The sequence below is a fragment of the Lutjanus erythropterus genome, chromosome 2 (genome assembly GCF_056507025.1).
Source record: "Lutjanus erythropterus isolate fLutEry1 chromosome 2, fLutEry1.hap2, whole genome shotgun sequence".
Classification (NCBI taxonomy): domain Eukaryota; kingdom Metazoa; phylum Chordata; class Actinopteri; order Lutjaniformes; family Lutjanidae; genus Lutjanus; species Lutjanus erythropterus.
In genome coordinates, this window is record NC_139318.1 from 10,474,473 (window position 1) to 10,486,273 (window position 11,801).

The following is an 11,801-nucleotide window of genomic DNA, read 5'->3' on the forward strand; positions in this document are numbered from 1 at the left end:
AAAAATAGAAAGAAAAACATACATCTTTCTGAGGCTGCAACTCCTAAATTCTCCTAAATAACATTGTTACTATTGGAGAATGTAAGAATAGCTTTAGGCCTACAACAGCGACAACGAAAAAAGTTATTAATTCATGTCAATTTGTGCTCGCTGAAAAACAGTCAGAGTGAGGCCTCTTCTCTTTTTTCACCCCCTGCTCTCTGGGATGGACCAACTGCGTCGTTTCTGCCCAGTGACGCAGTTACGTCACCAGTCGGTAGGCGGAAAAGCGGCAGCGGTGTGTTTCTGTATCTGGAGATAAAGCCAAACCGGGTGTTTTTATTAAGGGGATTCATAGAGAGGATATTAAACAATATTAGCTGTTAGGCGGCTGTAATGGCGCTCCCTGCGGGTCACACAGACGTACAGATGGACAGAGGCGCCCTGAGCGGACAGACAGTTTCCTCTGAAAACAACATTGACATCGACGAGAAAGAGTTGGAAAATATCACAAAGAAGCACCGACAAGAGGAGACGACAGCGCTGCCTCTGCACTCGCCGTGGACGTTTTGGCTGGACAGGTAACAATTGTCCTCTCTTCCGCGGTTTTTTTTTCCCTGTGAGTTTAGAGTTTGAGGACGAGCAGGAGTGATGGAGGAAAAATATCATTCAAGGCCACAGCTTTCCGCAGGCCTCCAGAGCAAATGTAGCGGGAGAGGGTTTGAACATGACCGTCCTCTGTTCACTACAGCGAGTCTGACTCCACAGAAAAGTTCACTTTTTCACAGCTGTGTCTCTAAACAAGGTAACGACTCCTGAGAAGCACGGTGGACATGATTATTAGTCAGTTTTTGGGTGTTCAAACATGCACTTCAGTTTACTTTATCTCAGTTTCCCAGCAGGGAAGCCTGAGTGGGTTTCCTTTTTTTTTCTAAGTACCACCGTTAAAGGGACACTTCACCTCAAAATCAAAAGTACTATGTTTTTCTTCTCAACCATTATACTATTTATCCCTCTAGATAATTGTGGTTTGAGTTGCAAAGTTTTGGAGATATCATTTGTGGAGATGTCTGTCTTTTCTCAAATATGATGAAACTAGGGTTGCAGCTAACAATTACTTTTTAAGCGATTCATATGACAGTTAATTTACCCCAAGTAAATATCAAACACTGGTCTAATTATTTCAATATTTGATACAATCAGAATCTTGAAATATAGACACATAAAAAAGTATTAGAATAATGATAACAGTGACACATTTTAAAATTTAGTCTGTCCATGCAGGAGGAAGCTCAGTATGGATCTACTCATGGACAGGGCTGCACAATTTGGTTAAAAAAAAAGTCAGAGCAAGATGTTTTGCATTACAGTTTTCACGTTCACTGAAAACAAAAAAAGATTAAAATCACGATGATGTGATGTTTATTGTGTTCTGTACCAAACAAACATGTTTTCTTTCATCTGGAGAACAATAATTTTAGGCCAGGTCATCTCTGCAGTGCTACAGTACCTCATTATAATGCTGTTTTCTCATACATTTTTTTCTTTCTGTGCAGTTTGGTTCTGGTTCTGCGATTTGGAGTTTGCACTTGGCATATTGCAGCTTTATTGTAATTGTGATTAATTGTGCAGTCCTAGCGTGGGCTGTAAACAAGGTCTGTGAATTATTTTGAGTAAGTGGGTCATGGATCCTGGAAAGAGGCATTGCTGTTAAGGGTTTCAAATGTATTCTTTTCATGCTTTGAGCAGCCGAGTGCCATTTAGTTCCATTATATTGGAGAGAAGGCAGACATCTCTATGGCTGATATCTCAAAAACTCACAAACTCACACCAAAGCTATAACTGGATTTTAGCACTACAGGTTAGATTTAAAATATGCATCTTTGATTTTGAGGTGAAAGAATAGAGGCTTTTCCTTCTCCAGTAACTAATATGCAGGATATCTTAGACTAATGTAAAGCTGTAATACATTAAACATATCATTTAACATGTCATTAAAATTCAAGCTAAATGTTATGTTGTGTCTTTCCTGCTCTTTGTGCGATTCTGGGAATGTTGTTCGTCGTTTGTGCTTTGTTTCTTGTTTTATGTTTTGTCTTGGAGCAAAGGTTTCCAAAGTTTGGATTAGTCATCTCTTCTGCTCAACGAGTTGACTTGAACAGAGTCAAATGTTAATGAATAAACCTAAAACCATTCAAAGGACTCAAGAGAGACCACTGACCCCACTGACTCTGAAATCTAGATTCAGTTAACTTTGTTACAGCTAATTATTACAGCTGTTTAATCAAACAAAAATAACAAGTTTTAACTTTTTCTGCTTTCTCAGATGTGACAAGTCGCGGCTTTTCTCTGTTTAATATTATGTAAACTGAAGACATTTGGGTTTTTAACTGTTGGTCTCACAAAAAGAAAGACACTATTTGAAGAGGCCACACTGGGGCTCTCAGAATTACATAATAATGATGATTTAACAGCTGATAGAAAAGGTAATCAACAGTTCAATCATTAATAAAATTAATTGTAAGTTACAGCCCTAATTAAGACAGCTTGGTGTCTGTTGAGTTAAGGTGCATTCGGCACTGATTTCAGGACCAAAAAATAGATTGTAAAGGAGTTATCATTCTGCAAAGTGCATGTCTGTGGAGGACCAAAACTGGCAAAATCAAAAATGAATTAATAAATGACTAAATAAATTGATTAATTTGCCATAGAATGCACCAGAATTTCGTCATATGGTTATGGCACCTTTTTTTGTTATTTGTGCTTGTGTGCTTTTGTCTGTTGTTATGTTCTTTGGTCTGTGTTGTGCTTTTTGTCTGTGCCTTTCTATAGTATCTTTTTTAATGTTGTTGGTTATATGGTTATGTCATTGTTTTACTAATTGTTCACTCACGCTCTTGTATGTATATGGCATCATTCTGCCTTTATCTGTGCTTCTGTTCTTTTTATGTCATTGTTAATGTTTATATATACACATGTAATATACCATCAACTTGCCAGGGTCTGCAAATGAAAATTAGCCTTTATGACTAAATCTGGCACATATATGTGATGGGACTTAAGTGATCATAATGTGCACTGGCCCTTCTTAAATAAAATAAACAAACTGTCTGCGCTCATTAAAATAGATTAGCTGAGCCAAAAAACACAACATGAACCCTGACCATGTGTTGTGTGTGAGCAGCACCGTCAGCTTGTTTCTGTCCTCGTCTCTGTCATTGTATCACTGAGTTTTCGCCTGTTCCTGCAGGTCATTACCAGGCACGACGGCTGCAGAATGTGAATCCAATCTGAAGAAGATCTACACGGTGCAAAGCGTTCAGGTGAGATTCGGTGTCAGCTTTAAGAGCGTCATCATCTTAAGAGCAAAGAGATCAAATGCATGACTTGGCTAAGAGTCTGATTCGCTTGAGAAGAGCTTCCGTGATGAAAGGGAGTAAGTCAGTCAGTCAGTCAGGGGGGCGGGGGGGGGGATTCAAACTATGTTATCATGAATCATGTAGCACATGGTTTATTGACAGCAGATTACATCAGCTCTTTCTTGTGAAATTCAAAGATTTCAAACTGTTGTTCTTGAGTAACATATTGTTGTGTGGCAAGACAAGTGACAGTAGCATTTGATCTGTGTGTTTACTTTACGCTGCAGTGCATAAATTACTGTCTTCTGATATGATGCTCTGAGGGCTTGTATTACGTTGAGGGGAAGCCATTGTTTTGATATCATTAGGACTTTAAGCACAGTAAGCTAAAAAAGGAAAAAACTGTACAGCTCTTTCATGTAAATTACATTTTGTACATATGTTAGGAATATTTGTCTATATCTAAATGTCAATTTTCTATTCATGTTCGTGTTCAAATTTTGTTTACATTCATATTTCTTGTAAACATAGAACTGAAACAGGCTTGTAGTTTCAGTTTGAATATTCTGAAACACAAAATACAGACAGTCAAACTCTGAGATCACATGTTCATCGACATTAAAGCTAAAATCAAAAGCTTTTCACAGGTCATCGCCCTCAGTTTACACTGGGTGGTTTAGAGCAATAATAGAGGAGTGTTTGGGTTTTGGGGAAGCCCGCCACAACAAAACCTTGAAATTACACCGGCAAGCAAAATGTGATATAGCTGTGCGTATGTCTGATGTGAAGACACAAAACAACTTGTAAAAATGCTTTGATGTCTGTTTTTTTGGACTCAGCCTTATTGCCATTGTCAATATACTGCAGTGTTGTAAATAAACCACATAAAAACTGGATGAAGGAGACAAAGTTCTGCTCTTGTGTGACAGTAACTGTAACTTTCTCCTGGAGCTTTAAGAAAGAAAATCATCTCTTTTCAACACACTGTAGATTTCACCTGTTTGCTGTCCTGTTTGCAGATGTTCTGGAGTGTATACAACAACATCCCTCCAGTCACGGCCCTGCCTTTGAGATGTAGCTATCACTTAATGCGTGGAGAACGGAGGCCACTCTGGTGAGTCTGTTATTATTATTGTAAATATTATGATATCATCCGCTTAACACCAGCTCAAACAGAGAGACATTATGACTGTAGTTCATGCATTAACTGCCTTGTAATGTAATAACTTTTTTTGTTTTGTCAGACATAATTACAATATAGCACCCTCTTAACTTGGAAAGGATGTAAAAAGTTTAAATATGTCATAAAAGGATGAATCATCACACTGTTACAGGCCATCACTTAACTATTATACATAATATTCAGTAATGCATATATTAAAGATTTCTTGTGGAGATTTGACCTCTACTGTAGTAGTGCTATGGATTCACACTTTTCCAGTGATCCACTGGTGGCAGTAAAACATAAAGAAACACAGCAATGTGCCAAAAAGGCAGTGAAGAAGACTGCCAGCTAGAAAACGTTTTATTTAAAATAAAATAACAACATGAAGGCAAAATTAAAAAAAAAAATAATAAAGAAGAAATTAAAAATCAAGGAAATAAACAGGCAGCTCAAATGAAATCAGGATATTCTTTCCAATAAATGTACAGTTTTATGTATCAGTTTTAACATGATTTACTTTATGCGCTCTATGGTAAAGTATCCATTTTTCTTTTCCACCAACAGGGAAGAAGAAAGCAATGCAAAAGGAGGAGTATGGAAGATGAAAATACCAAAAGAAAGCGCTGTAGGTGTTGTGCTCCATTTCACATAGTAATATCACATAATATAAATACCTGAATTATTAATTAGCTTCTGTGTGTGCTTGTTTCAGTCTGCAGTTTGGAAAGAATTATTACTTGCTACTATTGGGGAGCAGTTTGCAGATTACTGTGCCTCAGGTGAGCTATTAGAAGCCTATAATTGATATGTTTGGTTTTCAGAGGGAGAAAACATATTCCCCATAGATGCAAGAAAGGTGCTTTTTTTCCTAACGCAGCAGTTTAATTGATGAATATCTTTTCACAGTCTGTTGTGTCCGCTGTCTGTTCGTTTTCCAGACGACGAGGTTGTTGGCGTCAGTGTTAGCGTTCGGGATCGGGAAGACGTTGTACAGATCTGGAATAGAGATGCATCTCTTGCTAACGACGCAAATATCTTGGGGAAAGTCTACGAGCTCCTTCCGTCCATAACTTTTAAAGCTGTTTTTTATAAGTGTGAGTATGCCCATTTTTTTTTACACTTTGCTTTTGGATTTAGAAATGGAAATGAGCTTAAGCTTTGCAGATGCCTTGTCAGAAAATACTGCATATCATAAATCAAGTCAGACTGGTGAAAGAAGTGTGCATCTGTACTTTGGGTTTAACTGTGCACGTTTGAAGGACGTGGTTCCAACCAGAGCGTGTAAGCATGCCAGAGGATGATTTAAGGAGTGTTCATGTCTGTAGGCTAATCAGGGCTGTACTGACAGTGAAGAAAGGGCATTAAGAGAAACAGTCCATATACCTTAATAACTGCTCCACAAAGCACATATACGTATGCTAGTCTTGTTACTACATGTTAGATATTTGTTCCCAACAGTATATGGAGCTACATTAGGTTCAACTGTGAGATTATATTGTTTGAAGTGCTTTTCAGATACCAGATCTAAAGCAATGCTTTTAATTGGTAATGGTACCTGAACTCATACTTTTAAGAAAAAGCACAAAGACACTGTCAAAACACTGTTAGCACTTAAGAAGAATCTCCATGTTGCCGAGGTTGGGATAACTGTCTTCACATTGCCGTGGCCAGAGGGGCCCACACTGCTGGCTCATGTTCTTACCATGGGGTCACGCAAGAAGTCGCACACTGTGCATCCCGGGTGTTGCTAGAAACTTCATTCAATTTGATATATGCTGCCGTTTATAACTGCAATGTTGCAATTGTTTCAAAATATTTCTTACACGTCTCGGTGTTGGAATCCTTTCGAGTGAAATATAGTTGCGATTTAGACAGTTTAGCTTTACGTCTTGTAGCTGTATTTAGGGTAGCTACTATCTAATAGTAGGCTACCTGCTGCCATCAGAGCAAGTGTAATGTTAACTAGCAAAGAGACGTGCAGTGATGCTTCTGTTATTAAGGTATCAAAGTAATTTATTAATCATAATACAAGACACACTGTGTGCACAACAAAATGAAAGTTGTAGTCCACATAGAACATACAAGCCAAACTGTGATGTTGTGTAAAACGCAAATAAAAACCGAATACAATGATTTGCAAATCATTTTCAACTTGTATTCAATTCAATACAGTACAAAGACTATTTAATGTTCAAACTGTTAAAAGTTATTGCACATATACATCCATTCTGAATTTGATGTTTCAAAAAAGTTAGGACAGGGGCAACAAACCACTGAAGGCTAAAACACCCCACCACTGGACACCCCACATCGAAACAGCCGCCCCCCATCATTTTCTATGGACAAGCCCCACACTGGTGGCAGCAGACACATGCCTGCGTGTGTCGCCATGCCGCCCTGTGGGACTTTATGCCACTGTCATATTCCCAGTGTGGCTGCACCTGGAAAAAAAAAAGCCTTTTCACCCGAAGACACAGCTCTTTAGTGCTTCAGTACAATGTTGGTCCAACTACAGACGTAATTTACTTATGTGTTTCTTGCTTTTCACTGTAGTTTCAACTGTTGCTGCTGTGCTCCAACTCCACTGTTCTACCTGCAGCTACCTGCACCTTGTCTCCCCTGGCAGCTCTTCTCTCCCTCTGCTTGCATGGCAGCTCAGTGTGTTCTGTTCGTCTCTGTCTCTCGTGTGTATAGAACAATGCAGAGACTAAAGCCTCTTAACATACACTTGTGCTGTTTGTCTTGACTCGGCTCATCAGTCCAGCATGGAAAAGGATTCACGTCTCAGCACTGCTGAGGTGTGTGTCTTTTAGCTCAAAAGTGCTTGTCTTTAGTCAAGCAGCTGGTGCTGGATGTTTCACCTCCTGTAAATTCTTCAACATAAAAATCCCCTTTTGTTTTGTTATGTAAAAGCTTTTATTATGAAGCAGCAAACTCAGGAAACTAGTCTTCAAACCACATATATTCATTTGGAAGCTACAAAGAACTGAGAACACACAGGCACTTTTACAGACCACATTGTTTCTGCTCTCCTGCACAGACAGCTCAGCTGGCAACACACGCTTGTTTGAAGGGAGTGATGGAGGGTCTGAGATGCTGAGGTTGAGAAATATCCTGAGCCCAGTGTCCTGGATGAGGGTGACTCGCTGCGGTGCGGTGCTTCATGTATGTGTACATGATGGCACATTACACATGTCACATGCCATGCCGCATCACTGCGCCAGTGGTGTGTTTTAGCCTTGAGAAAGCGTGTTTGGGATGTTCGAAAGTTACAAAGATTAATTGGAAACAGGTAAAAGTATCATGATTGAGTATTAAATGGACATCCCTGAAAAGCTATTGTTCCCAAGCATGGACTGGGTGAATTTCACAACTTTGCAAAAAACTGTGTGGGCAAAAATTCAGGTTAATATATAACAGGTTAAGAACAATGTGTCTCAACACAAAATAAGTCCACACCACTTGTTATTGAGAATTGATTGTTTTTGGAAATCATGGACATCATGTCCTCTGGGCTTAAGAGTTAATGGACCATAAACATTGTTACCAGCACAAAGTTGAAAAGCCAGCATCATGGTATGGGGGTGTGTTAGTGCCCATGGCATCATGGGTAAGTGTAAAGGCCCCATTAATGTTAAAAGGTACATACAACTTTTGGAGCAGCATATGCTGCCATCCAGGTGACGTCTTTTTCAGAGTTGTCCCCGCCTATTTCAGCAAGACAATGCCAAGACACATTCTGCATGTGTTACAGCAGTGCGGCTTCATAGTAAGAGTTTGGGGACTAGACTGACCTGCAGTCCAGTCACAGTGGTAAACACATCCCTGTCCCAGCTTTTATGCAAAATGTTGCAAGCATCAAATTCAGGAATACACAAAAACGCTTCCTTTAACATGATACACGGTTCAGCAATAAAGCCAAAAAAATAAAAGAAAAATCTAACAAAGTTTGAATGAACTACTGGCCGCAGCATCTGCATGCTCAGCCATTGTCATGGAGAAAAAATGTTTCCTGTAACTTCAGTTACGAAGCACCAGGGGGCAATATTTGACAATCATATTTGCACCAGATTTTACCAGATTTAGAATACCCTACCCTCGAGATAGGTATGCATTTTTTCCATATAAAAACAAAAAAAGTCATTCTGTAAGCAAGGTCTGAATGGTGTTTTGCATGTACAGTGCTTATTTTTAATGCCTAACAGAAGGATTTCTACTCATCATGAACCATTTTGACTTTTTCAGCTCACATGGAGCATCATGCTTTTGAAGGAGGACGCCCAAGACACTAGATTGTAATGCACTTTTTTTTTTATTTTATTTTAATCTGGACTCTGTACCTGCCTTGTCATAAAGGCGCTGTCCACAACCTAATCAAGGATATTATTTTGCATCCAACAAGGAAATGTTATCAATATATTTTTATAACTTTTAATGACTGATGCCTTGTTTCATCTCAACGTGGGTCCTAAAGCTCTGAACTCATCAGAGAAAGTATATCCAGCACAAATCTCATCCAGAATTCATGAGTTCATGTTGGTTTCGACTTCCTCCTATACTGAACTGCACTGTCACGGTCCTGTTCTCTGCACGGCCTATGGACCTCACAATTTCTTCTTGGTATAGAGGTAGCAGCGACATAATCTAGTGTGTTTTAACTGTTTTAATATGTAAGAAATTTCAAATCATGTCATGTTGTAAGTCAGCTTACTCAGTGCCAAAGCACTTTTCTGCCGTCTAAGAAGTTTGTATCATAATGGTGTTTTATTCAGCTGGAGTTTTTCCACTTCGGACGATGGAGTGAATGTCCTATTCGGTTTCTTGAAACTTCATCAACTGTACGTCAAACTTAAATCAGGGTACCACTTGGAAATATTGCACATGACTACCTATTCCAATCACAGTGTCCCTCAGTTACAAAGCCATCATAGGGAATCAGAACATATCTGAACACTGACATTGCCCTAAGTAGAAAAGCAAGATTTGGTTTCTGACATGTTGTCTTTTTTTACAGCTTTAGTAAAAGAGCAAAACCCATCTTGAAAGGTGCCTCTTTGAATGTTCTCAGCCACACTGCGTTTGACATTTTCTCTCCATGCACGTGTTGAAAGTAGACCCTCTGTTCTACTAAATGGAGTCACAGATTGTTTAGTGTAGTACTCTGAAGAGATGCTGCACATTTTTGTGCTCGACTAGTGGTGCTCCTCAGTACTTGTCTGTGCTTGTTTCTCCTGCCAATGAATCAAGTTTGCTTATTGGACCAAGTCCTTATAAGTATAACACAGAGAGAAACATGCAGAATTCTAGGAAACTAACATGAGGTCATGCTGTTTCCATATTTAGCATGATTTGTATGTACAATATGTCAAATTTAATTATCAAGAAAAAGTCAGAAAAGAACATTTTACACCATAAGTTACACCAACCTGACTCGTGTGATCATGTCCACAGTGATAAATTCCACCACTATCAATAGCAAAAATAGAAAAACATATTTTTCTATCAGATCCCTTTACAAACATTTGGAGACTCACCACCCAGTCTGAGTTACCTTCACTAACACAGTTAACATGTTCTTATTTTATTGCAGTGTAGGCTACAATACAGTAAACTGAATGCTTCTGATATTATTATCACACCACTTTTATAGATCAACTTTGGACTGGTCGATAAGTTAGTTATAAGGGGACAATATTTCCTTTGTAAACATAATTTTTGCAGTGACATGGACAAAGTAAATAAAATGGAAATGAAAATACAATTATCTGTGTCTCTTCTTGCACAGTACAGTATCATCAACAACAAGTATCCAACATTTATCCATTCTGGCATGTGGGGAATGTGTTGATACTAGGGCTGAATGACTTTGAAAAAATGCCTAAATGTAATCATTCTGACTGATATTACAAATCTGATATGATTTGTGGTATTAGAGGAAATGATCATTTTTACACCATTATTCCCATTTTTACAAAAATTGTACAGTAAGATGATTATGTTGTGAGAATCTGGACCAAACAAAGACGTTTTCTTAAGTTTGTAGAATCTATTTAATTTAAAGTGATGTTTGGATCTACACTTTAACAAATATTGAACCTCTGAGAGGATTTCAAAATTGCAGAAGTGCATATTGTAATTTTGATAAAATTTTGATTAATTGTTCAGCCCTAGTCAATAGCTCATCTTTTATATGTGCCAAGCCAGTTAGTGCCAGTTCATCAGTTTTGTTTCACGTTATAATCTTACTAGTATTTCTCTCAAGGTAAGATGAGTGATACCTCTCAGAGAAATATTATAAAGTCCAGGGAAGCAGTGAGCATCAGTGACTCTAGACTGAAGGTAAGATCACTTTCATTATGTGTCTGAATTTACATTAATCTGCTCATACCTTAATTTTTTATAAGTCTTTTAACAGCGGACTTTTTGACTCCTCAGAAAAGGAAAAGCACTGGTGTTACTGGTGACATTAACAATGGCTGTGTTTTACTGAAGTGTGACAGTGAACCAGCATGAGCAAAATCAGGACCCTGAAACTGAAGCAGCTACGTGAAATTCAGCTGTCACTCATTTTATTAATAAGCATGAATGCTGGAAGCATTCCAACTCACATCTACTCATTCATACTTTTACACCTTAGAATTTTCCACATCTTTCATACATTATGACTTTTAATTAACTTTTATATCCCATTCATACTAAGAAGACCCATTCCAACTTTTCCAACTCTTTCAGCTGCTTCTTTATACATATTGAAGCCAGCAATTCAGTTTAGTATCAGCTTTTAAATAAACCTTGAAATTGCACATTTTTCATGCATTAAAGGTAGGCCTATTATTCACGTTAAAGCCAGCAATTCAGTTTAGTGTAAGCTTTTAAACAAACCTATTGTTAAACCTGTTCTTTTCCTACTGTGATATGTCCAAATATATTCAGTGAAGAAGGTCCATTAAAGCTACATTGTCATTACTGCATTGTTTTTTGTTCACTTAGGAGCAGCGCAACAAGCTGTAAATACCACATTGACATTATGACTTTATAAAGTTGATATGGCTAATGCATGAGCAAACAGTTGCCTGTTGACATTCATTTCGAGTCACATGCCTGGCCACAGATGTAAGCCTGAGATTAACTTTCATTTTAACTCTGTTTTGGTCTCCACCAGCTTGTGAGAAAATATCAGGCTGTTGAGCTTCTAAATGCTCCATTATGGATAGTTTTTAGGTCAAAGAGGGACATACACATACACATATATATTATTCTTCATTCCTATTAACAATCATTTTTGAGATCCCACTGAT

General features: G+C 38.2%; 1 protein-coding gene across 2 annotated transcripts; it reads left to right on the plus strand.

Moving 5' to 3' along the window:
* Window positions 1–228: 228 nt before the first annotated feature.
* LOC146331170 (eukaryotic translation initiation factor 4E type 3-like) lies at window positions 229–9,548 on the plus strand. 2 transcript variants are annotated; one of them, XM_084727792.1, is made up of 7 exons: window positions 229–560; window positions 3,230–3,302; window positions 4,358–4,452; window positions 5,068–5,128; window positions 5,216–5,282; window positions 5,442–5,597; window positions 7,198–7,541. In XM_084727792.1, coding segments are annotated over exons 1-7 (639 nt in total). In that variant the 5' UTR covers window positions 229–375; the 3' UTR covers window positions 7,200–7,541. The 2 variants fall into 2 exon arrangements, with proteins under 2 accessions (XP_084583918.1, XP_084583910.1); XM_084727784.1 differs by lacking the exon at window positions 7,198–7,541 and adding an exon at window positions 8,749–9,548 and having other exon boundaries at window positions 230–560.
* The last annotated feature ends 2,253 nt before the right edge of the window (window positions 9,549–11,801 follow it).

Coding starts and splice junctions, on each gene's coding strand:
- LOC146331170 (XM_084727784.1), top strand. CDS start 376: ATGGCGCTCCCTGCGGGTCACACAGACGTACAGATGGACAGAGGCGCC. Junction 561..3,229: donor TGGACGTTTTGGCTGGACAG/GTAACAATTGTC, acceptor CTGTTCCTGCAG/GTCATTACCAGGCACGACGG. Junction 3,303..4,357: donor ACACGGTGCAAAGCGTTCAG/GTGAGATTCGGT, acceptor TCCTGTTTGCAG/ATGTTCTGGAGTGTATACAA.